This window comes from Coregonus lavaretus (genome assembly GCF_964263955.1).
Source record: "Coregonus lavaretus genome assembly, contig: HAP1_SCAFFOLD_972, whole genome shotgun sequence".
Lineage (NCBI taxonomy): Eukaryota > Metazoa > Chordata > Actinopteri > Salmoniformes > Salmonidae > Coregonus > Coregonus lavaretus.
Window position 1 is genome coordinate 156,739 of NW_028164706.1, and position 27,017 is coordinate 183,755.

Genomic DNA, 27,017 nt, shown 5'->3' on the forward strand with positions numbered 1-27,017 from the left:
ATGTCTTTCCACTACCGACCTTTCCGGTCCATGACCCTCATCCTATCGCAGCATACCATCAGAACTGACCGCCATATTGTTCGCATTCCAACACAGCTGTTGCTTCACCAGCCTTTTCTCCATTTCGTCCGCACTACACGCGGGCATTTCCGACCTCCGACCCTCTCTCACTGTTTGACGACACTTCCGAATCATATATCGTTTATCATACTAATGTTATATGTACAATACACTTGGTTGAAGATTTATATAGCACATAATTTTCATGTATTAGGAGTACGGGGGTATAGCTCAGTGGTAGAGCATTTGACTGCAGATCAAGAGGTCCCCGGTTCAAATCCGGGTGCCCCCTCATTTTGTGTGATCATGTTTGAACATCAATAGGTATAATCTTTAGAAGCGCATTGTATCTGGCTTGCCTACATCTGGTGTCATTAGGCCCATCACAGGTTCAAAAAAACGCTACAACAATAAATATGTATTATCAACATAAAGTTACATTCAACACTTTGCTTTATTGCTCATCACATTAAAATTGAATCTCAATGCATAGTGTCATAGTAGTAGTGTCTAATGGTCGGTATTGTACTTTTCTGGTGTGGTCAGCGATACAATGCAGTCAGCCAACCAGTCAGTCAGTCACTCAGTCAGTCAGTCAGTCAGTCAGTCAGAGAAATTGGCCTTGGAGTGTTCTGACTTGATGAGGCTGGAGACCAAAGGGTGGAGGATACTGCTGTAAGTGTCCACCTGGCTGTCCTCCTGCCCCAGCACAGTGAACTCAACACAAGGCTCCAGCTTGGACGGTACCAGCCTCTTATCTTGGGAGAAGGAGAAATAGAGTGAAATAGACTTATTACTCCCTTTGACCAGAGGGGGGTGCTATAATCCCACTGATGTTGTTGGTGTGGTTATTATGTGCTGAGTCAGGTCAAGGAATAAATCATTTTACCTTTACAAGACTCAGAGGAATTACTGGTGCCCACATCCCTCCAGTCATTAATATACCTGCAGAAATATTTAAAAAACATTGTTGCTTTGGGTAACACCGTATTCCAACTGTCTCAATGGGATCACCTGTTATAATAAAGGATAATAAAAAAATATACATATTATGGTGGTTAGTTACTCGTCAAAGTTGAGAGCGTTGGTCCACTCCAGTAGTTCGTCCACCTCCCACTCTACGATGTGGTTGGGTCCCAGCTGCTCCATGGCGTCCATCATGCCCTGGGCTGACCGCTCCACCAGCATGGCTGTCTCACTATACTCTGTACGCGCATGCAGACAGCCAAGGTCATACCTGCAGACAGTAGGTAGAGGGACAGGTGAGGGTGAGGCGGACAGGTAGAGGGACAGGTGAGGCTATTAGAGGTTAGCAATAATGATGCAGTTTGAGCATACAGGTGAGGGGACAGGTGAGTAGTGCTGTTGCAGGTAAGGACGCACACTAACTCACATCTGCTTCAGCCATTCCATCTTCCTCCTCTTCTTCCTCCTGTCCACGTCCTGACGACGCTGCAGTTTGGAATGGTGAAACTCCACCTTCCTGCCATTGGTCTCCAACGTGATGATGTCACCTAACAGAGCAGCCTGAACCAATACAGAGAGAGAGAGCACAGCGCTTCTCAAATGATTCTTCTTTCACAGAGTCGCTGAGTCCTGCACTAAAGCAACGAAGGCAACAAAGTATCTCTGTTCGCGGTTCCAACCATATCATACTGAACCCACATCTGATACAGTGTGATATCATGGATTTAGAACTTCTGCACCACCTTCCCAGACAGCAGTCTCCAGCCGTTGTTCTCCACGCGGCGGTACCAGCCAGCATGGTCGTCCTGCACCTGGGGCTTCCCATTGTGTATCTGCCTGGGGACGGGCCTCTTCTGCCTGGGGTGGGTGTAGTCCTTGGGGCTGTTGGCACACATGTCCACGATGGGTCGGTGGGTGTAGATCTTATAGTAGATGCTCGGTGGAAAGGTGGTCTATGAGGGGAGAGAAAAACAAATCTCACATTAGCATGCACACATCTATTTGTATTGCATAAATCATCGCAGATAGGTTTTGAAATAAATTCAGGTATTAGTATTGCGAGTGATGGGTGTTTATTTAAGCAATAGGGCTCGGGGGGGGGGGGGGGGTATATGGCCAATATACCACGGCTAAGGCTGTTCTTATGCACGATGCAACGCAGTGTGCCTGGATACAGCCCTTAGCCGTGGTATATTGGCCACATACCACAAACCCCCGAGGTGCCTTATTGCTATTGAAAACTGGTTACCAACATAATTAGAGCAATACCAATTATTTTTTTGTCATACCCATGGTATACGGTCTGATGAAGACAGCTTGTCTGTCCAAACGTTGGTTATTAAATGATCGCATCTGAGCTCCTAAAGTGAGAGGCTCTCCTGTTCTTTTTCAGAAGCTCTGATATAACACGGCTGTCAGCCAATCAGCATTCGGGGCTTGAACCACCCAGTTTATAATCTGCATTTTAGCACTGACAAAATGAACTTACCCCTCCCAGTCTGAATCTGATGTGGACTCCTGCCGCAGCATCCAGAATATCTGCCTGCAACAACCATAGTAACATTCATTATGGTCAATGTGTGTGTCTGTGTGTGTGTGTGTGTATGTGTGTGTGTGTGTAAGGTGTCTAACCTCTCTGGGGTTGACGTATTTGAGCAGGAGTCGAGGGTCTCCCTGGTTACGGAACCTCACAAGGTTCTTGAAGTACTGGAACACGCGTGTATCCTACACATGGGAGATAGAGAAGTTACACAGTCTGTGCATGCTAGTGTGTGTGTGTGTGTGTGTGTTGTATTGTGGTTCCACCCACCACATGTCTCCTCCATGTCCTCTGTATCATCCTGGCAGCCCTGTGGTAGACTCTCTGCTGCCGGCCGTCCAGCTCCACCATATCCTCCACTAGGGGGGATGAAGGGGAACTGGAAGGGGGGGGGGTTAAAGGTTAAAGGGGTCCCTATGGTGGGCTGAGATCAGTGGTTGAAGTGGGGTGGTGCGACTGGTACTATGAACCTTCACTTTTACTGCTGGAGTGGTGGTACCTCTCTTATACCTGCTCTAAAATACTGAGGCATGGTAACTTTAGGTGTTAGGTGGTGGAGGCCTATATATCCATTTAATGTTGAGTTTGAGAATAAACTTCTGCTAACCTTTCTATTGCGTAATTGTCAATTTTCTTCTCCATGCTTATGAACTGGACCTGTGCCTGTAAATACAAAAGAACATTAAAGAACTGTTGTTATGCAATGGTCACAACGGACAGAGACACTATGCAGCAAAACAGAACACAGATATGCGTAAAAAAAAAAACACTGGCAAAATACAGACACAGACAAGTGACTCGGCCAGCAACTGCGCAGGAAAACAAACTGTCTACCCTCGTCGCACTATGATGATCCACCTATTCCAATTACGCACAGAACTTACCCTAAATGTGTCTGTTCAAAACAGAACGCTGGCCCTTTGATATATAGGTAACAGTTAGTGAATCCATGTCAGGATTTTCCTGTTTGCGCAAACGCCATTTGGTTACCAAGCAACATGCAGAGCGTGTCATTAGCTAGGTTTCCATCCAATTGGCGACATATTTGTTCACGCGAATACGCAAAAATTCGCATAAAAACAAAATACTCTACTTCCTACCACAGATGTGTTTCCATCAAATATACTTTGTTGTGGATAAAAAGTATGTGCGTGATGACGTAGTGCACATACAAATAAAATTTGCGGTTAAATTCCCATGTACCGAATAAAAAAAAGACAAGTTAAATGGGTTTCCATCGTATTTTCAACTCTATTGAAGGTTTTCTGACAAAAAATGTTGCGTTATAAAGCGAGTTTGCCCACTCTGGTATTGGTACGTGCGCTCTAGCCAACAGCTAGCCGATATAGTGCGGGTATAGCCTACATGATGAGATTACTATTGACAAAAAAGCTAGATTAATTGTATTTGTCAAACGCAGCCAAGCATCGATGATCATGTCACCAGAATAAGACCCCTCGATATTTATTGGAAAGGAGCATCAAGCTCATCACCTTGCACTTTCACCCATGGGCGGACTGGGACAAAAATGATGCCCTGGCATTTTAGCACCCCCATACAAGATCTCCTAAACTTGTGTTAACCTCAGACTTTATTTTTGGCATTTATCCCAAAACTGTATTCTTTCCCCATTCATCTTCAGACATGGAATGCAACACAATGTGCTTCACAGGAGAAAATAAAATAAACTATGAAAATAAAATCGAAAACATTTACTACACAACAAAACATAAGAGGATAAAAAACAGAATAATAATAAAAACTGAACGACTAAAAAGCACCCTGAGGAAAAGCAAAGCTAAAAAGGTGTGTTTTAAGATCTCTTCTAAATATGTCCACAGTTTCGGACCCCCTCGGGTTCTCTGGCAGACTATTCCAGAGGCTGTGGGCACAGTAACTAAAAGCTGCCTTCCCATGCCTCTTGGTCCTAGGCTTTGGGATAGTTAAAGGGCCAGTGCCAGAGGACTTGAGGGACCTACTGGGTACATAACTTAAAAACATGACTGCAAGGCATGCCTTTTTGCTTGTGGTGTGCTAGCGTACAGGGGAGGGTTAGGGGGAAGGTGTTGTGGAAGATGATTGGTTGGTAGATTTAGCTGATTAAACCAATGCCTATCCACCGTGAGATTCTCCCTGCACGCTGTATTGGCTAATGAAGGCCAAGTTTGAGGCATTGGCCCACCAGACTCTTCGCGCATTTGGGCGGAAGTGTCTGGGAACGAGATTAAATCAAACACAACTGAGAACACATCAACTTCATAGAACAGTGAACACACTTATCTGTCACAAGAAAACACACATTCACACTTTTATGAGGATTATGAGTAGGGCAGACTAAAACAACTGACAAACACACACACACACACACACACACACACACACACACACACACACACACACACACACACACACACACACACACACACACACACACACACACACACACACACACACACACACACACACACACACACACACACACACACACACACACACACAAATAAACATAAATAAAGCTAATAAGATTATCTGTGCAGACTTGAAGCCTTTCTGTTATGACCATGTGGTCCAGGAAGTGGTCTGTCTACTGCAGCAGCAGCTCCATGTCTATGGATGTTCTTTACTTCATTTTTTTATTTATTTTTTATTTCACCTTTATTTAACCAGGTAAGCCAGTCGAGAACAAGTTCTCATTTACAACTGCGACCTGGCCAAGATAAAGCAAAGTAGTGCGATAAAAACAACAACACTGAGTTACATATGGGGTAAAAAAAACATAAAGTCAAAAAAATACAACAGAAAATATATTTACAGTGTGTGCAAATGTAGCAAGTTATGGAGGTAAGGCAGTACCTCAACCTTAATGTGTAGGATTGTAAGGGACTGGATGATAGATTAATTATTAATGACTAATTATTACACCCTGAAACTGTGTATAATGTGTTAGAAATGTGTGAGTGTAGGACCAGTAAAGGCTATGGCATTGAGCCACTATTTAGCAATGTGAGTAAGAGTTAGGCCAGACAACAAAGACAACTGAGAAACTAAGATAAAGAGGCCTCCCAATTTAGGGAGGGGAGAAACTGTTATGAAAACATGGTGCAGAATATTGTGAGAACGGCAATAACTGAGTAAAGCAGGGAGTAGGATATGTGTGTGTGTGTGTGTGTATGTATGTGTGTATGCATGTGTGTGTGTGTGTGTGAACTGAAGGTCAGTAGAGCAGTTTTAGAGTGGAAAACTACAGGCCGCCTACAGAGGGAAGGGATTTCTTTTTGTATGACGTATGAGTATAAAAGATGGACTCTGAAATTGTGATGGCAGAATTCTCAATGAATAAATATCTCTGACTATGCAGACCGGGACTCTGGCCGTTACTTAAATCCCAAAAGACTTACAACCTTTTGGGAGATGCACAGAGACACTAAAATAGTTTGTTAAATAATTCACGTAACAGCTTGGTCCTTCTGAGCCGGACTCCAATACCCTGTTTCTGTCATTCCAGGTAACTCTGAAAACCGTCGACGGGCGAATGATACATTCGTAAATAGAAAGTCCTGCCCTTTGACATTAAGGGTTAAAACAGGCCAGAGGACACCTGATTAATGACAGAGACGGTGACGGAATCCAAACCTACATTGAATCTCGGCTGCAAGGATAAGGTCAGTAGTCTTTATTCATTAACTTGGTGAAATTGATTTGAGGACTTGCTAAAATATTGAAAAGTAGCAAATTGATCAATGCGTAGCCATTTTAAGTGAAATGTGGGGTTGACTGTCAGGAATTATCAAGATTACATTGTGAGGATAGACTCCTCCGTAAAGTATGAGATAATTCTGGGGGACTAGTCAACCTGGTGGTGGGTCCGTAATGATTCACGGTAATAGGCCATTACCAAAAGAAACTACCCGGTGTTGAAATAGAAGGAACTATTAAAAGTACACCTATGGGATGTAACCTGTAAGAGATTATTGAACAGTCAACAAATAATCCGGGTTAAACAAATACAAAAAGTACACCAGAAGGAATTAAAGTAGCATGTGTGAGAAATAGAATATTAGTAAAGTCAAAAGTCACAAACAACTGTAGATTTTGCTGTAACTCTATCCGTTCTGGAGCCTTATAAACTCCAGGTTACCGATACAACACCAATAATCATGTAAGGTTGTATACGTGTGAGACCTAATGTTTGCTCAAAAGTCACATGAATAATTCCGGGTGGTTGTATAGAGGAGGGAGAACCCATTCCTGTTGTATGAGACTGTCAGGAATTATCAAGATTACATTGTGGGGATCAATCCCTCTGTAAAAGTATGAGATAATTCTGGGGGACTAGTCAAGATTACATATACAGGAAGGGGTGATTCAAGGTGTTGTTGTGTGAAGCTATTTTGAATTACTTGTTAAATTGACTTGTTATATAGAAGAGGTGGCTAAGGGATTTTTAACAGTACCAACCATGGGGGGGCAAATCCTCACAAGAGGTCCCAGAATTTACTGGGGACGAGAAATGCTTGATGTAATTAAAATGGAATCCAGGGATAGAAGAAATCTCCATTATGTAACCAGGTGGAGGGAGAGGTATGGTTTTGAGGGACGTCTAGACGCAGATAAACTCGAATCCATGCTTAAACAGATACATAAGGTGTGTAAAGGAGAAATAAGCAGTGAGAGAGAGAGAGAGTAGGAGGGGGCCAGTACCCACTGATAGCCTTACCCAATCTATTGGCGGGGAATGAAAGGGGCCCCAGCAACCTTAGATGTATACAGTAATAATAATAATATGCCATTTAGCAGACAGGCCATGAACACAGAGGACGTGGCCAGAGCGGTAGAAGGAATGACCCACCCCAAAACAGGAATAGTAAGGTTTGGGCTGCCGTTAGAGGGCAGTGGGTTTCAGGGGATGCCCAGAGGACACTTTTGCCATGGGCCGATCACGGAGAGTATGTTGGGAAAATAACTGAATTGTGTAATAGCCTCAGAGAGACATGCAATCCATCATGAGCAGAATAACAGACAGGACAGAGCCAAGAAAGAAGGCAGGAAGAAAAGAGAAGTGAGTGAGAGGGAAAGAGAAGTGAAGGTTGAGGTCTCCGTGCCTCCCCCAGAGCAGAGGGCAGAAAGGTTATATCCAAACTTGGCAGACCAGGCATGGAGAGAAAATCCAGATGATGAATACGTAGGGAGGAGAAGGAGAGTGCAGGGGAATAATGTTGCCCCCCCCACCGGCCCCACCTCCCTATGAGGAAGAAGGGGCTGGAGGAGGAAGGGAAGATGAAGGTGAGGAAGAGCCAGAGATAGAGGAGTACAGGACAAGGGCAGAGAAAGTCAGACAGGAGAGAAAAGAGAGAAGAGAGAGAGAGAAGTCCATCCCCCAGCTTTGAGCGTGAGGAAGAGGAAGATAAGGCGTGACTAGTCCTTGAGGGAGAAATAGTAGACTCTAGTGGGGGGAAGACTAAGGAACCCTTTGATCCAAATTGTGAGGTGTTTGAATTGGCTACTATTGACTTAGCACTTCAACAGGAACATAAACCTTATTTGACATTGACAGTAATGGGTATGAAAATTAAATTCCTTTGTGATACGGGAGCCTGCAGGACAGCAACCTGTGCAACAGACAAGCCAGATGGAGTCAGGATTGATGGGGAGAAAATCAGAGGCGATCTGCCTCTGGTCATCAATTTATTGAAAGGTTATCAGCCCCAATAACCCTAAAACATGACCAATCAGGATGAGAGGCAACCATACCCATCCTGATATCTAAGCTGTGTCGGGTAAATTTACTAGGACGTGATGTAATGACTAAATTGAATGTGGCTGTCATTTCCGCTGAGAGGGGAATGAAAGTACACATAGTCAGAGACAATATGGTGGTCTGTGGGGAAGGGGAGCCATGTTATTGGTATAGGCAGGATTTGTTTAGGGGGGGAATAACTGATATTCCCCGAACCTTGATGGAACTTGCTGATGATGTAGTACCAGGCCCCACTAAAATGTCCCCCGATGACCTACACTGTACTCTCTGGTATAACAAACACCCAGGTCCAGATGCAATCTATGAGAAAGCATTATTTAAAACCACAGAAAGGACTATAGCCTTGAAATGGTTTCACTATAACAACACCCACGCAGTAGTGGAGGTGGAAATAGGGCCCCAAAGTCAGAGACTGTTCAGGGACATATGGAGCCCACATGTGTCCCTAGCAAAGGAGCCAGCAGAGGACTGGAAAGACATGGGCCAGTGGGTATCCAAGGGTAAGAGGATCACTGATTGGGTCAATATTGTGAGTGGCGATCAACACAGCCCATCCACAGATAGTACATGAGAATAGCAGATGCTGAGGAGAGGAATACCTGTTGACAGAACAACAGGAGTCAGACTTAAAAGAAGTTCCAGAGCATTTGTGGTCCCGGGGTCCAGCAGACGTAGGATTAATAAAAGGGGTAATTCCAGTACAGGTGATACCCAAATCTAATCATAGGCCATATCAGAAGCAATACCCTATGAAACCAGAAGCAATAAAAGGTTTGCAGTTTACCAAGAGCAGATTGGGAGGGACCTTGAGGGAGGGCCAATTCCCGGGGAGATAGTGAGGCCAGAAACAAAGGTGCAGTGTCCTGGAAATCACAGTCTGTTTTTTTTTTTTTTCAGTTCTGCTGGGAGTGCATTGGATGATGGGGTTTTGTGTTGAATTAGAGACAGTGAGACTATTAGTCAATACCTAGGAGAGAAGAGAGGTTACGGTAGCAAAGACAGACAAGAAGGAAATGGTAATAGTGGAGACAGGAGTGAGTGGAAGTGTTACAATTGTGACAAAACGGGACATTTTGCTAGAGAATGTGAGGAACCGTGTAGTTACTGTGCAAGGAAAGGGCACCAGTTAAGAAACTGTAGGCAGAAGGGGAAGAGAGAAATCAGGAGTCCTCATGACCTGGCTGTTTGGTTGTTGTTTTTTAATTGGGGTTTTCAAAGAAAAAACAACACACCTAGTATGATGTTTATAAAGCCTTGTTGTTACAATTTTGGGGGGGTTTTCAGCAGGTCAAGGGTGATAGGTCTTAGAGGAGTTTGGGGTATATATGAGTTTGGGGTATATATGAGTTTGGGGTATATATGAGTTTGGGGTATATATGAGTTTGGGGTATATATGAGTTTGGGGTATATATGAGTTTGGGGTATATATGAGTTTGGGGTATATATGAGTTTGGGGTATATATGAGTTTGGGGTATATATGAGTTTGGGGTATATATGAGTTTGGGGTATATATGATTTCTTATGAGAATGAATGTCATGAGGATTAATGAACACTTGGGATAAGTAACATTTATTAAATATTTAGAATAATGGTAATGTTTGGTATACTATGGGATGGAATTTCAATTGCCTCTGAACTCTGTTTTAACTTTCTGGTGTTAATTAATCATCCACACTGGTAAATTCTAAAGGCATGAGAGGAGGACTTTAAGATAGTTTATTTTACCAATAAATAAAAATAAGGGATGGCAATTGGATGATAAATTACCAATATTACCTAAGTGATTGTTAGGTAGGTGATAATATTGACACATGGGCAGTGACGTGTGTCAAAAGGAGGGATGGATGGTAGAACAGATTAGACAACACTTTGTGGCATATGGGATTACTCATTATACAAAAATTAGACAACACTTTGTGGCATATGGGATTACTCATTATAAAAAAAAATATATATAAAATAAAAAATGTTCAAGATGTGTTATCTGTGCTCAAAATAATCACCAGGGCAGACAAAGGGCACCTCAGGGTGAGTATCCTCTGGCTAAGTACCCTTTCCAGCAATTGGAAATGGATTTTATAGAGTTATCACGGAGTGAAGGGAAGAAATTTAGAGTAACCCCAGATAAAGATGGGTTATCCCCCTTTGAGAAAGTGTTTGGAAGACCTTACAGAATGCCACAGTTGGCAGGACCAGACAGGCAGACATAGAACTAGAGAGCACCCTAGCAGAACACGTGAGAAGGTAGTTTATTAACCACACCTGTATGTCAGAGGTTTTGTGCCCCACAGGTGAACTAAAGGAAAAGGTGACCCACTCTATCTAACCAGGAGACTGAAGCAGGCCTGGCAGGAAGGGCCCTACCAAGTACTGCCTTTGCCAGCAGAATAGCTGAGAGATCCATCTGGGTGCATGTCACTCACTGCAAAAAGGTAAACCCAGCTACACCTGACGAACAAACACAGAGTTAGGAGAAAGAACCGATCATCACTAGGGCTCGGGGGTTGGCTCCTTAACGAAGATTCCCTTACCCTGTCTGATCATCCCTGTGTGAGTTCGATAGAAGGTGAAGCAATGGGTTGGCCTCTGGCGTCTGACATGTTCTCAGGGCGAGGGTGGGGATTCACAGGTCTCCCGACGGTAGGTAGCTGTCTGATTGTGGGGGCCATATTCCTAACACACACGGACCCTCCTGTTTCAGCCAGAAGTGGTAGTTAACCTAACACAAGTTGAAAAGGCATAGGAGACAGCTAGACGTAGGGAAAGGGGAAATACTAGGGACTTTAGGGAAGGACATCACCATATGTATGTCACCATGTACATCCTGGGACTATGTAGTTGCTTATACCAAGCCGGGGGGTTTACAGACCTGACAAGTGAGATATCTTCTTCAACTGGGGCACCCTATAGAGTAAACCTCTCTGAGGGAGGTAGTGAGACAGTGCAAACTATAGACCTGAAGGAAGTAGTACAGATGGAGACGGAGTAAATAGATTTTAACCTGTGGTTGGAATGGATTCAGTATACGGTCTAAAGAGGACTGTTATGCCTGTAGGACAGCCAAACCAAGGTTAACAACTACTCTGTTCCCCTTGATAGGCTTTAACTCTGTGTCAGGTTTATCCTCCATGCAAGCCACCTGGGAATGTGGTGAAAGAGTCTTATGGTAACTTGCACTATCTGTTTCCCCCGATAACAAAGTCATCCCGACCTGGGTTGCCTCAGTTTGAAATCAAATCAAATCAAATCAAATCAAATTTTATTGGTCACATGCGCCGAATACAACAGGTGCAGACATTACAGTGAAATGCTTACTTACAGCCCTTAACCAACAGTGCATTTATTTTAAACAAAAAAGTAAGAATAAAACAACAACAAAAAAGTGTTGAGAAAAAAAGAGCAGAAGTAAAATAAAGTGACAGTAGGGAGGCTATATATACAGTAAAATAAAGTGACAGTAGGGAGGCTATATATACAGGGGGGTACCGTTGCATAGTCAATGTGCGGGGGCACCGGCTAGTTGAGGTAGTTGAGGTAATATGTACATGTGGGTAGAGTTAAAGTGACTATGCATAAATACTTAACAGAGTAGCAGCAGCGTAAAAAGGATGGGGTGGGGGGGCAGTGCAAATAGTCCGGGTAGCCATGATTAGCTGTTCAGGAGTCTTATGGCTTGGGGGTAGAAGCTGTTGAGAAGTCTTTTGGACCTAGACTTGGCACTCCGGTACCGCTTGCCGTGCGGTAGCAGAGAGAACAGTCTAGGGTGGCTGGAGTCTTTGACAATTTTGAGGGCCTTCCTCTGACACCGCCTGGTATAGAGGTCCTGGATGGCAGGGAGCTTTGCCCCAGTGATGTACTGGGCCGTACGCACTACCCTCTGTAGTGCCTTGCGGTCAGAGGCCAAGCAGTTGCCATACCAGGCGGTGATGCAACCAGTCAGGATGCTCTCGATGGTGCAGCTGTAGAATTTTTTGAGGATCTGAGGACCCATGCCAAATCTTTTTAGTCTCCTGAGGGGGAATAGGCTTTGTCGTGCCCTCTTCACGACTGTCTTGGTGTGTTTGGACCATGATAGTTCGTTGGTGATGTGGACACCAAGGAACTTGAAGCTCTCAACCTGTTCCACTACAGCCCCGTCGATGAGAATGGGGGCGTGCTCAGTCCTCTTTTTTTTTCCTGTAGTCCACAATCATTTCCTGTAGTCCACAATCAAATCACAGGGGATTCTAATTGTTTTTCTAGGACTAGTAAGATAGGATACAGGGTAGGGCCTCTTAGCTCCTGCTCCCACACAGAGAATATCACAACTAAAAGAGACCATGACTAATCTCTCCTCTTTGTTGCAGCCAGAGGATTTTAGGAACCAAAACCAGGCCCGTGCTGACATCTGATGGTTGTGTGGTGATAACTGATTGTGAACTCACCTACATACGCAAACAATCAAACGTGTCAGAGACTGGTGAGTTGTCACATAGAAAGTAGAACCTCCTCCCGGGATCCTTTGATGAAAGGATATATATATATATTGATGGGATAGGAGTACCTCGAGGGGTTCCAGAACAATTCAAAGCTAGGAATCAGATCGCAGCTGGGTTTGAATCAAGTCTTTTCTGGTGGTCAACAATTAATAAAAACGTAGATTGGATGAATGATATTTACTATAACCAGCAAAGATTTATAAACCACACTCGTGATGCAATAAAGGGATTAGTTGAGCAGACAGCGGCAACTAGCTTAATAGCATGGCAGAATAGAATAGCTTTAGATATGCTTTTGGCTGAGCGGGACGGGGTTTGTGTTCTGTTTGGATCTATGTGCTGTACTTTCATCCCCAAACAATACAGCACCGGACGGGTCCGTGACCAAAGCGCTTCAGGGACTCACCACGCTGGCGAACGAACTGGCTGAGAACTCTGGTATTGATAGCTCCATAAACGGTTAGTTTGATAACATATTTGGTAAATGGAAAACTATTGTTGTAACTATTCTGGGTGAAGTTATAGCTTCTATGGGTATACTTGTTCTTTGTGGATGTTGTCTTATTCCCTGTGTCTGAGGGTTGGTGAGCAAGGCGGTTTCCCAACAGATGGTGAGATACGGCCCAATCCCGGACTCCGACTGAAGGATATGACCTACCAGGCTTGGTGGAGGACGACGACGATCCAGATAATTTGAGACTGGATGTTTTCCTAGAACTATAAATCTCTAGTTTAAAAGTTATTGTAATGATCTTTTGTGTATTAAAGTCTCATTTTAAGTATGATGTACTAGTTACCATTGCTAAAAAGTAACGTTATGCTTTTAATCATGGGGTAACACTGATGAACCTGTAATGTTTTAATATGCAAACCAACTTATATACTTCAATGAGTGTGATTCATTTCTATAACAACATATATTTTGTATGTGTGTAATATTTAGTCAAAGGCTGGAATTGATAGATTAATTATTAATGACTAATTATTACACCCTGAAACTGTGTATAATGTGTTAGAAATGTGTGAGTGTAGGACCAGTAAAGGCTATGGCATTGAGCCACTATTTAGCAATGTGAGTAAGAGTTAGGCCAGACAACAAAGACAACTGAGAAACTAAGATAAAGAGGCCTCCCAATTTAGGGAGGGGAGAAACTGTTATGAAAACATGGTGCAGAATATTGTGAGAACGGCAATAACTGAGTAAAGCAGGGAGTAGGATATGTGTGTGTGTGTGTGTGTATGTATGTGTGTATGCATGTGTGTGTGTGTGTGTGTGTGAACTGAAGGTCAGTAGAGCAGTTTTAGAGTGGAAAACTACAGGCCGCCTACAGAGGGAAGGGATTTATTTTTGTATGACGTATGAGTATAAAAGATGGACTCTGAAATTGTGATGGCAGAATTCTCAATGAATAAATATCTCTGACTATGCAGACCGGGACTCTGGCCGTTACTTAAATCCCAAAAGACTTACAACCTTTTGGGAGACGCACAGAGACACTAAAATAGTTTGTTAAATAATTCACGTAACACTGGATCTCTGCATCCAGCTTCTCTATGGAGAATGAAGATTCTATACAAATACAAAGTCAATTTACGTAATCACACGTTACACACTGCCCCTGTCCCTCTCTAGAAAAAGAGGAAAATACTGTATGTCATTATACTCTAGTATATACAGAGCAATGCACACAAGGCAGGGAAGGACAGCAGTGTTGTGCCTGTCTATACTGTATATGTAGTGTCACTGTCAACACTGCCAGCTTCAAATCTCACCCAGTGGTGCAGGTGTAGTGGTGGCCATGCATATGCCCACCTACCTCTGGGGATACGCCCGGAGAGAGAGAGAGAGAAAGAGAGACAGAGAGAGAAAGAGAGAGAAACCTTGCCAGGGTGTGAGGTAGATGGAAAGGGAGGATGGGAAGGGAAGGCCTAACCATGGCAGCACTCAAGTCCAAAACTCTGCCAAAATGTTCAAGCCCATTACTGACAAGATCAGATTTGATAAATGACAATTTTTATTGACATTTTAAATAACCCATCATTATGCAATAACTATTAGAAGACACCCATTCGAATGTTGTGTTGACAGGTTGAACTGCAGTGGGGAGAAGTCCTTCAAAGTGTAGAGACAAAGACAAGCAGGTGCATGTATGAAACGGCATGAGTACTGTTGATAGCACCTACACCCACTGAATATTTATGTAACGACGCCTGAGAGCCATACTTTCATAACATTGCATGATTTATTAATAATTACTGTGCAAAACACTATAGAAACAGACACAAACAGGCAGGCTTTGAAGAGACACATTGAAGACAAAATGAAGACAAAGCCCTTTTCAATATGGACCTTGGGGGTTTGTCTTGACTCTTCTGTTCTGCAGTCAAGATGACTAATGCATGACAAAACCATCACAGCTTGCACACATTGCTCTGGGTGTGCAGCCATGTGTGTCCCTTCCCAAGTGACATCATAGAAAATGGCCAGAGGGAACTGTGACTAGCTGCATTCTATAATCTGTCTAACCTATCCACACAGACAAACAGCTGCATCACAGCATAAGGCAGCATCCATGTAACTGGAATACAGAGAAAAACACCCTCTTTAGTACAATACAGTTAAATAGACCCTCCTGCACTCATTAAAGGCACTATTTAAAGCAGCAAGTATGTGGTGAGGCTTTGTGTTCGATATTGTTAGTCTAGGTCCATTATCATAGCTGGAATGTGGTTTGGTACGCCTGCTCTCGTTGTATGCAAGGGGAAAGTCAAAGGTCCATTATCATAGCTGGAATGTGGTTTGGTACGCCTGCTCTTGTTGTATGCAAGGGGAAAGTCAAAGCAAACTACTACTACTGTCACAGCACACATTCTTGTTGAGCATACAGTAACAGTTTGATATAAATATCTTGTTGGATATAACAGTTTGATATAAATATCTTGTTGAGCATACAGTAACAGTTTGATATAAATATCTTGTTGGACATAACAGTTTGATATAAATATCTTGTTGGATATAACAGTTTGATATAAATATCTTGTTGGATATAACAGTTTGATATAAATATCTTGTTGGACATAACAGTTTGATATAAATATCTTGTTGGACATAACAGTTTGATATAAATATCTTGTTGGATATAACAGTTTGATATAAATATCTTGTTGGATATAACAGTTTGATATAAATATCTTGTTGGATATAACTGTTTGATATAAATATCTTGTTTGACATAACAGTTTGATATAAATATCTTGTTGGACATAACAGTTTGATATAAATATCTTGTTGGACATAAGAGTTTGATATAAATATCTTGTTGGAAATAACAGTTTGATATAAATATCTTGTTGGACATAACAGTTTGATATAAATATCTTGTTGGAAATAACAGTTTGATATAAATATCTTGTTGGACATAACAGTTTGATATAAATATCTTGTTGGAAATAACAGTTTGATATAAATATCTTGTTGGATATAATAGTTTGATATAAATATCTTGTTGGACATACTAATTGAGTTTGATATAAATATCATACATTGGGCAGATACTCAATTAGAAATGGTTTATTGTTAATCCACATAATACCTTAACTAATGATCAGTGATGGAAACAGTACTCAATTGTCATACATAAGTAAAAGGAAATATAATTACTGAGTAATTGACTAAGTAAATGACTGTGTAAAGAAAATAACTCAATTAAAAGTTAAAGTCACCCAGTAAAATATTACTTGAGTAAAAGTCTAAAAGTATCCGGTTTCAAATGTACTTAAGTACAGTGGTGGGAAAAGTACTAAATTGTCATACCTGAGTAAAAGTAAAAAGTACAAGTAAATACTATATATGAAATTCCTTATATTAAGCAAACCAGACGGCACACATTTCTTGTTTTTATTTATTTACAGACAGCCAGGGGCACACTCCAACACTTACAAGCACAGTATTTGTGTTTAATGAGCCCACCAGATCAGAGGCAGTAGCGATGGCAGCGTGTTATATTGCTGTCCTGATTGAGCATTAGAAAGGTAACGAGTACTTTTGGGTGTCTGGGAAAATGTATGGAGTAAAAAGTACATATTTGCTCTAGGAATGTAGTGTAGTAAAAGTAAAAGTAATCGAAAATATAAATAGTAAAGTAAAGTACAGATACCCCAAAAAACTACTGAAGTACTTTAAAGTATTTTTACTTAGTTACTTTACACTGCCGCTAACCATATACAAAAAGTAATTCACAAAAGTTGAATAACAATGATCTGTTTATAATGCACACACATGCATTTCACGAAAAGCCTTCAAGTATAACCAAACTAGAAGCACAGACAATCATTCCCGTTACAACTAAAACATCAAAGATATTTACCCTGTATATCATATAGGATGTTGTCTTAAAGCCTGTTGATAAGCAGCAATTAAATGTGACGCCGCCCATACTGAGTATGGTAGGTGTACCTTTCACCAGGTGCAGGGCTCTACCACAAAAGGGCCTGTATTCACAGGGAGTCTGTTAAGGAGTGTTGATCTAGGATCCGTTTTGGCTTTCAGATCACAATGAATTACTGAGCATAAATAGGGAAAGGAAAGGTAGAGACCTAGTCAGTTGCACAACTGAATGCATTCAACCTCTGAATCAAATAGGTAGTTTAATAGGTATCCTTTCTATTTGGTGAGACCAAAAGGAGCCATACAGATCCACTTTAGACTATTGAGAGTTATCTCATACAGTGTCTCCTCTCACAGCTCTGTCTCCTGCTCACCTCCGTCACCTGCCAGGCAGTATTCATCGTCTGTGGTTGTGTCAGAGTCCATGTCAGAGGCTGAGTCTGAGTCGGACTCCTCGAAGGCAGCCAGGCTAGAGACGTATCCCCTGGAGGGTAGGCATCCCCTGGGGGACAAACTGTCCTGTGACAGCCTGCGGTCTGTGGGGGTGGGGGAGGCAGAGGAGGAGGAGCTGGGGGGGCGAGATATGCGTCTGGAGGCTGGGGACCAGAGAGGGGATGGAGAGGGGGTTGCAGGACCCTCTGTATCCCACAGGAAGTGAGAGGTCTCCAGGCTGCCGGGATTCCACATGCGGCTGGTGGTGGTGGAGGTGGTGGTTGGAGATGGGCCAGTGACCTCTGAACCCCAGGATACATTTCTGGGTAAGGATTTGGATCTAGACTTGTTAGCTATAAAGTTAGCTGTGATTGTTTTGCGCTCATTTTTGGATGTCTGGTCACTAATGACGGACCAGTCATTTCCAGCTTGGCTGTCACCTGGGGTTTTTACAGCTTGGCTGTCACCAGTGGTTTTGTGGCTAGTGGTTGTGTGTGAGTCCCACGTTGGTATTATCCAATTACCTTTGACCCTGAGGTCATCCCAAGTCATGACTTCTTCTCCAAAGGTCAGAGCGTGGTCAGTGAGGTCACTGACACTGCTGACCCTGGGGCCGGTGGAGATGCGTCCAGGACCAGAAGGTCGGCTGGAGAGCACGGAGCTCACAGAGATGGAACGTCCGGCCTCCAGACCGTATTTGAGATCAGCACAGGGGGAGAAGGAGGCCAGACGTCCCTCACTGCCACGCTGACCCACCCTGGAACCAAACCCTCCTTCCCCTGGCTCACAGTGAAAGGTGGTCTTCTTCCTCTGAGGAAGCCTGGGGCTGAGTAACATGTTGTTGTTCTTGGAGTCCTCGTGGTTGAAGTGGAAGACATTGTCGTTCTTGGAGTCCTCATGGCTGAAGTGGAAGATGGAGAAAGTGTTCCTCGGGCTGCCTGAGGAGGTTCTGTAGGCAGGGAGGCTTGCAGAGTGGCTGGGGTCCCAGGGTTGATGCCTAACGGGGCTGAAGTCTCTCTGAGGAGGTTGGTTTCTGGCTCTACTGATCCTCCCCTCTTTGTAAGCTTCAAACTGTCGCCTTGTTGGGCTGATCTCTCGACGAGAAGGTTGGTTTCTGGGTTCAGTGACGCTTTTGTCTTTGTAAGCCTTAAATTGAGGAAGGTCCATAAAATGAGGCTGGTCTCTGTTTCTAGCCTCTTTATTGTCTTTAAAACCCTGTGAGTGTTCATGTCTAACATTGTCCTTAGTCGTATCTGATGTGCGCTCACTGCCGGCCCAGAAAGAGTTTGAAGGTTTGAGAACCCCACCATTCTCCCTCCATCTCTCCTTTCTGTCCTCCTCTGCTCGGTCGCTAGATTCGCTACTGTCAGTGAGACCACTAATGTCACTTGGTGTGCTGACAGAGGGAGGCTGGGATGTTCTCTTCCTCCTCTCGTCATCGAGACGGTTGACTCTGAAGGTCTGCCGGAGTCGACTCAGCACCAGGTCAATTTTGTTACCTCCCTTCTGCCCCTTCTCTGCCACTTTCTTTGGGCTCTGAGTTTGTAATGGGGCCACTGCGCTCTTAGGGAAACTCTCGATTTTACACACAACTTTCTCAGTGTCTAATGCTCCACTGTCATTGGAGCTTTGGTATGATTCACAGCTGGGACTTCCTATCACCTGGCTGTGTTGTGATGATTGTGAGAGGTCAGAGGTGAGACGGGAGAGTTCATTTGACTTGATATCTGTGACGACTCGTGAGTCTGGAGTGTGTTGAGGAAAACGGGGCTGTGCAGGCCTAATACTGTCCAATATGGCGGAGGAATCGACCTGAGAAATCCTGTACACAAGTGTCTCAACATTGTCTTGACTGGTCTGTTTGGAGTTGTTGTTGACACTATCAGTTTCCAAGGCCACAACCATTGAACTGTCCTGTGACCCAGTCCTGCGATGGCTGTAGAAGGGGTAGCGTTGGGGTGAGGTAGAGGGTGAGAGAGGGGTTTGGGGTGAGGTTGTATGTGTGACCTCACCCAGTGTTTTGCGTGAAGACTTGAGGGTGGTGTAGGGTGGGGAGCTAAACCGAGGCTTGTAAAAGCTCCCAAAATCAGGAAGGGAGAGAGGGGCAAAGGTCTTCCTCTGTGGTCCTAGTGCGGTCGAGTCTGTTCCTGTATGGTCGAATGTGAACCGTGAAGTGTGGTCGCCAACATGCGAGAGAGCTTGCCCTCCCTCCTTCACCATTGTATTAGACATTATGGATAAGTTATGCATTGAGTCTCCCCTCCAGACTTGTGGTTTGGTGGTCCTGGGGGTTGGGGGAGACAGAGGTGACATAGCCCCGGTGGGGCTCCCCAATCTCAGGGAGGAGAAGATGGCGGGACACCCTACACTACGGAGGGGCCTGGTTGGGGCCGTAGAGATGGTCAGGTCAGCTGGGCTCTGATGTGAAAGAGACTGTGACAGCCTCCTACTAGTTTCCTCAGAGCATTGTGGCTCCAGAGACTCCTGCAATGCTCTATGTGCTGTAACCCTCTCTTCCACCGGGGACTGGTGTTTCTTAGGGGAGCGGGCCAGGCTGCCTGTGAACGTGCTCTTCCCAAGAGGGGGTGCGCTGAGTGGGGTGAGGGGAGGAGTAGGTGGGTCCTGGGTGGTGGTCATACTCAGGGATATTGGGGTGCAGCTGCGAGATGTGAGGGTGTAGCTGGCTGGGGACAACTGTCGGGTGTAGGGGGTGGGGATACTGGGGACGTAGCTGGATTTAAGTATGAGTTGTTGAGGGATTGTGGTAGGGGTGTAGGCGGTTTTAGGGGACAGCAGTTGGGATGTGGGGGTGTGGGTGTTTTGCACGATGGGGATCTGGCTTCTGACAACTGGGGGTGGAGATTTCGGGGTGTTGTGGGAGGTTTGGTTCATAGAGCTGGTGGTATTGAGTGAGCAGGAACTATAGAAGGGTCTGTGGCTACTGAGGGATGTTGGGGCGTTGCTGGTTTGTACGGAGAGCTGTCTGGAAGAGGGGTTCGGGGTACTACCAAGGGATGTAGGGGTGTTGATTTCAGGGTACATTTTGAGGCTGGGAGGACTTTTCTCCCACTGGACCCCCACTGGGATTCTGCTTTTACCCAAGGACAACAAAGGAGATTTGGGGGTGCTCTTGGGGGGTTGGTTGGAAGAGCTGGTCTTACTGAAGGAGTGAGATTTACAGGTGGTTCTGTGACTACTGAGAGTGTCACTAGTTTCAGGGCTGCTTCGAGTCTTGTGGGAGTTGGGGATAAATACGGTCAGAGGGGAGCAGGTGCTGTTAAAACTAGATGGCCTACTGAAACTTTCAGACTTGCTGGACTTTATTGGGCTACTCCAAGTGTTTGAACTAGCTGGGCTGCTGATGTTCGAGCTAAGGGGCATATTGGACAAAATACAGGGCTTTTGTGGTTGTCTGTCATTTGAGTTGAGGGAATCCTGAGGTTTGAGGCTTCTATAGGAATCCTGGTCGGGGATATCTTGAGCATCACTCCTTATTAGGGTGCTCAGAGTTGAGTGCTTGGCAGAGACAGTATTGCTGTTTAGATTGGTATTGTTGGGGGTGACTAAGTGATTGTTGTTATTGATGCTGCTTTGGGGATTGACGCTAATGATATCATTGGTGCTACAGGGGCCTGTGTTATTATTGCTGTAAGTGCTTGAGAGGCTGGATGTGTGGTTGTTGTTGTTGTTGTTGATAGTGGTGGTGGAACTGGGATTAGACACACTGTCCTCTGGACTGGTATATTTTCTCCAGCTAGTAGACCTCAGTGTGGTTCCTCTGGGAAGAGACTGACTCCTTAGAAAATCCAGGCGGCCATATTGGGATGGTGGAGAGGAAGGCAGATGAGTTTCTCTGATGGGAACTGTGGTTCCGTCTGATCTCTCTGAGGCGGAAAGTCTCTGTAGACCACTAAACAAAAGAGTCTGCTTACTGGGGAAGGTTTGGTTGGAATATGCCCTGGAAGTCTGGGGACGGTTGGTAAGGGGTGTGCCCTCTGTGTTTTTGTAATTGGCCGAGGTTGAAAATAGGTGTGTCCTGTGTGTGTCTGCTTCTCTGTGATTGGAAGTTGGTAATGGGAGGGGCTTTGACCTCTCTATTGTCCTGTAAGTGGAGGAAGCTGAATAGGGGAGGAACTTGGACCTCTCTCTGTCTCCGTCATTGGATGAGGTTAAGGAAAGGTGTGCCCTAATTGTCTTTGATGCTCTGTCATTGTTTACGGTTGGAGAGAGATGTGGACCTGAAGTCTCTCCATCCCTGTGATTGGTTGGAGAGGAGATAGAGGGAGCATTGGTCTCTGAGTGGGTGGAGCTAGCAATGGTGTTGAGCCTCCTCAGGGAGAGAAGGCGGCTACTGGTTGTTGGTTTGGAACTCAGCAGTGACGGCTGGTCTCCTTGACGACCAGCCTGTGACATTCCCCTGTGTACATTTAGGTTTAGAAAGAATGGAGAGGTGGGAGTTACAGGGAAGACAACTCCCCCCTCTACCTCTCTGTTGTCCAGCCTCACATTCAGAGAGACAGAGTTAGAAACTGGGGCCTTTGTTGTTTGGTCCAGTTTGAGGCTGGGGGTGCTCCCCTTAGACCAGCCCCCCACTGTGCTTCTGCTGCTACCCAGGGTTGAAGCCCTCTCATGAGCTTGAGATCCGAGGGTCAACCCCCTCTCCCCAACACGTTGGTTCTGGGTCTCCAAAAACTGTTGTTGTTGCTGTTGTCCTACAGAGTCAGTCCCGAGAGGGTCGTGCAGCTTCAAAAACGTTCCCCCCTCGCCCACTTCCTGTCCACTCCCTTGGGGTTCCTGTCCGGGCTCGCTGGTTGCTGTGCCAACCACGCCAATGTCCGTGCAGGCCACACCCCGCTTGTTCCTGCGTATTCGGCCACTCCAGTGCGGGGCGAGAGCTGACACCAGCGTGGAGGACAACATATCTGCCTTGGAGTCCTCTTCCTCTTTAACAGTAAGTGACGTAACTTTCTCTTCCTCTGAAGGGTGATTGGCTGGTTCTATTAAATAATCCGATTGTGAGGCTTCTTTGTTCACCTGTCAAATCAGATTAAACAGATATCAACAATTAGGGACATATCTGTTAAGCTTTAAACTTACAGCAAATGGGGCACTATCTCATTCTACCATTGAACTGATTTTTCAATTTACCTATTTTGCTTTTAGTCCAAAAGTTATGCAACTTCAGAAATGTGCATTTCCCTAGATCAAACTGTTGCATGTAATGGTGTTCATATGTCAACACTGGCTTGTCACTCCATGCTTACTGAGGCTATGTGGGCTGAGAGGTAGAGGCTATCTGGGCTGAGAGGTAGAAGCTATCTGGGCTGAAAGGTAGAGGCTATCTGGGCTGAGAGGTAGAGGCTGTCCTGGCTGAGAGGTAGAAGCTATCTGGGCTGAGAGGTAGAGGCTATCTGGACTGAGAGGTAGAGAATATCTGGGCTGAGAGGTAGAGGCTATCTGGACTGAGAGATAGAGGCTATCTGGGCTGAGAGGTAGAGGCTGTCCTGGCTGAGAGATAGAGACTATCTGGGCTGAGAGGTAGAGACTATCTGGGCTGAGAGGTAGAGGATATCTGGACTGAGGACAGCCTCTACTCTCAGCCCAGATAGAGGTAGAGGCTGTCCTGGCTGAGAGGTAGAGGCTATCTGGGCTGAGAGGTAGAGGCTGTCCTGGCTGAGAGGTAGAGGCTATCTGGGCTGAGAGATAGAGACTGTCCTGGCTGAGAGGTAGAGGCTATCTGGGCTGAGAGGTAGAAGCTGTCTGGGCTGAGAGGTAGAGGCTATCTGGGCTGAGAGGTAGAGACTATCTGGGCTGAGAGATAGAGGCTATCTGGACTGAGAGATAGAGGCTATCTGGGCTGAGAGGTAGAGACTGTCCTGGCTGAGAGGTAGAGGCTATCTGGGCTGAGAGTAGAGGCTGTCCTGGCTGAGAGGTAGAGGCTATCTAGGCTGAGAGGTAGAAGCTGTCTGGGCTGAGAGGTAGAGGCTATCTGGACTGAGAGGTAGAGACTATCTGGGCTGAGAGGTAGAGGCTGTCCTGATTGAGAGATAGAGGCTGTCCTGGCTGAGAGGTAGAGGCTATCTGGGCTGAGAGATAGAGGCTATCTGGGCTGAGAGATAGAGGCTATCTGGGCTGAGAGATAGAGGCTATCTGGGCTGAGAGGTAGAGACTGTTTGGGCTGAGAGGTAGAGGCTATCTGGGCTGAGAGGTAGAGACTGTCTGGGCTGAGAGGTAGAGACTATCTGGGCTGAGAGGTAGAGTCTATCGGGGCTGAGAGGTAGAATCGGTTTGGGCTGAGAGATAGAGTCTGTTTGGGCTGAGAGGTAGAGACTATCTGGGCTGAGAAGTAGAGACTATCTGGGCTGAGAGGTAGAGGCTATCTGGGCTGAGAGTTAGAGGCTATCTGGGCTGAGAGGTAGAGACTATCTGGGCTGAGAGGTAGAGGCTATCTGGGCTGAGAGGTAGGACTATCTGGGCTGAGAGGTAGAGACTATCTGGGCTGAGAGGTAGAGACTATCTGGGCTGAGAGGTAGAGGCTCAACATGTGAGACAAAGACCTTTAATCTGACAGGGAAAAGCAAATAGTGTACTAATTGAAACTGAAGCTTTGCAGGACTCATGTTCCTGTTGTGATTAATTTGATCCAAAGATTAAGTCAGAGACTATTTAATGATATAATAGAAACATCTTTAATACAAGCAGCTGCAGGGGAGATCCGCCTCTGATTTCACAGGGAAGAACTCAAGAAGGAAATGGTTCCATGTCCCTGATATAGTGAAAGGTGATCATACAATCATGTTGTTTACACAACAGTTATTTCAATGCATCAACAGTTCTGGAACACAATGGCCTTGTGTTAGGCTGCAGACATACCAGGAGTCTATGAAAGGCATAACATCACAGCCCAACACAGAACATATCCCTTGAGAAATGACAACAGCTCACCCCAAATTCTGCCACCACATTCCCATGGAAATGTTATTAAGAGAATTTGTCCGGACAAACAGGTTACTTCCAACAGGGTTGGGGTCAATTCCATTTAAATTCCAGTCAACTCAGAAAGTAAACCAAATTCCAATTCAAAATTGAAAAGCATGGAAGACAATTTGAATTTCAGTGTACTTCCTGAATTGACTGGAATTGAAATTGAATTGACCCCAACCATGATTTCCAAGTACATGAGATGTCCATGGAAACACAACTCTTCTTCTCCTCCCCAAACAGGCACTCATGATGGTTGTTTTCAGATAACACAATGTTCCTACTGACATTGATTATGTGGCAATGGTTTAAGTCAATCCTTCATAATATGGCCTCCATGGCGCTGTTATAATGACCTATAGCAGATGCCATTAGCAGACAGCTGATGTTAGCTTATGGCAACACTGTAATGACACAAACTGGTGACCTGAACTATCATCACGACTGTTAACAATATGTGTTATGTCATTATTATGACAGTGTTCTGTAGGCTTTGTAACAGAGGGGTCAAGTAAAGTGTCATCGATAATGTTGTCACTAAATGGTAATGCCTTATGTTTACCTGCGCATGCTGAGCCCTGGGTGTTTTCCTTACAGCTCTCTGAGAACTGGCACAGCAGGGAGAAGTAGAGAAAAACAACAAAACAAATCATTAGAATGAGTATTGATGGTTATCATTCTAACATACAGTAGGTAGGACACACACAAGCATGCACACAGGCACACCTCATCCAGTGAATTCCACATTCACCACAATGACCCTGATCAACTGGATCAGCTACTTTCCATCTCTCCTCTCATCTCTCCTTCTCTCCCTCTCGCCCTCCTTCTCTTGTCTTTCCTCATCTCCCCTTCTCTCTCTTTTCCTCTCATGATATGATGTTGATGTTTACCTGGGCTAGTTTAGAAATAGTAGAACAGTGGAACTAATAACTTAATGCCATAAATCACACTTGTAATAACTTGTCTTTATCTGTATTTGTCATGTCTTTAGACATACACACACGTACGTATGCACGCACACCACACACACACACACACACACACACGTATGCACACACACCCACACACATGTACACACACGCGCACCACACACACACACACACACACACACACACACACACACATACACACATATACACACCACACACCACACACCATTGAGAAATCAATCAGAAGTATTTCCTCAGTAGAGCAGGCCAGGGAGCCAATTAACCTGGGTTAAACCTGTTTACATTCATATCATTGATTTATGGAGCCGTGTTTATGCAAATCTATCTGTGCACATACTTAAATGCTGATAGAAGGGTCGAGGGTCCAAGAGAAGAGCCATAAAATCTCTGAACACCGAAGAGAAACAGTTCATGCATCACTGTTTAATGCAGAATCACAGCATTTACAGTAGACAGCTTGTATAGCCTCTTCTCTGTGCTGTGGCCTTTAGTCTGGTGTGTGTGTGTGTGTGTGTGTGTGTGTGTGTGTGTGTGTGTGTGTGTGTGTGTGTGTGTGTGTGTGTGTGTGTGTGTGTGTGTGTGTGTGTGTGTGTGTGAGCGTGTGGAGTCTCACCTGTCTGTTCTATCCCCCTGCTGTTGGCACTGAGTGGCGTCAGAGCGCACTGGTCACTTTCCACTTCGTTTCCATGACGATTCTTCTCCTGGGATTGCCTCACATCTTGGGGTCTCCAAGGCAACAACACACCTAAGTATCCATGGAAACCAATTGATTTATTATATAATGATCCGCTCCAGCCACTCAACACTCTGATGCATACAGGCTGTCACATGCTGCTGACTGATATGCCAGCTAACACACCAACACAGACAGAGATATGTCAACCATCTAACATGGATACGCCCATAACTCTCACTGATGTTGGCGAAAACAAGTCAATCATGTATGTCACAGAGCAACCATCTATCTGACACATCTATCTGAAGATCTCTGTCTCTGCACAGACTAATGTAACCAATCACAACCTGTCAGAATAATCACACTAAAGATCTGATTATCCTCCCTGATTCTGAACATAATCTGGTCACTGGGAAAGATACCAAAGTAATCAGAGAGTACTATACCTCAGGGAGATGCAGTGATTACCATCTCAACAACACTGGTCTGTCCTGTCCTGGGCTGGCCTGGCTGCCTGCTACAGTTCATATCCACTACAGTGCAGCTTAAAGCCTCGGGCTGTCTTTCGCACGGAAGTCATGTAAGGATTTTCTGTCTGTCAGTCAGTCTGTATTTCTGTCTGTTTGTATTTCTCTCTCTCTCTCTCTCTCTCTCTCTCTCTCTCTGTCTGTCAGTCTCTCTGTCTGTCAGTCTCTGTGTCTGTCTGTCTGTATTTCTGTCTGTCTCTCTGTCTGTGTCTGCCTGTTTACTTGTCTGTTTGTCTCTCTCTATCTCTCCGTCTGTC

At 44.7% G+C, this 27,017-nt stretch overlaps 1 protein-coding gene across 3 annotated transcripts; it reads right to left on the reverse strand.

Annotated features, from left to right (window-relative positions):
* Nucleotides 1-478: 478 nt before the first annotated feature.
* cUnh11orf65 (chromosome Un C11orf65 homolog) lies at nucleotides 479-27,017 on the reverse strand. Of its 3 annotated transcripts, XM_084191775.1 has the most exons (12): nucleotides 26,680-27,017; nucleotides 26,171-26,302; nucleotides 25,167-25,212; nucleotides 3,174-3,229; nucleotides 2,837-2,945; nucleotides 2,659-2,751; nucleotides 2,516-2,569; nucleotides 1,770-1,979; nucleotides 1,454-1,587; nucleotides 1,127-1,297; nucleotides 950-1,005; nucleotides 479-818 (listed from the first exon to the last, which is right to left on the reverse strand). In XM_084191775.1, the coding sequence occupies exons 4-12, from the start codon at nucleotides 3,206-3,208 to the stop codon at nucleotides 664-666; spliced, it is 1,017 nt and encodes a 338-aa protein (XP_084047901.1). In that variant the 5' UTR covers nucleotides 3,209-3,229; nucleotides 25,167-25,212; nucleotides 26,171-26,302; nucleotides 26,680-27,017; the 3' UTR covers nucleotides 479-663. The 3 variants fall into 3 exon arrangements, with proteins under 3 accessions (XP_084047901.1, XP_084047902.1, XP_084047900.1); XM_084191776.1 differs by lacking the exon at nucleotides 26,680-27,017 and having other exon boundaries at nucleotides 26,171-26,402; XM_084191774.1 differs by lacking the exons at nucleotides 25,167-25,212; nucleotides 26,171-26,302; nucleotides 26,680-27,017 and adding an exon at nucleotides 3,451-3,700.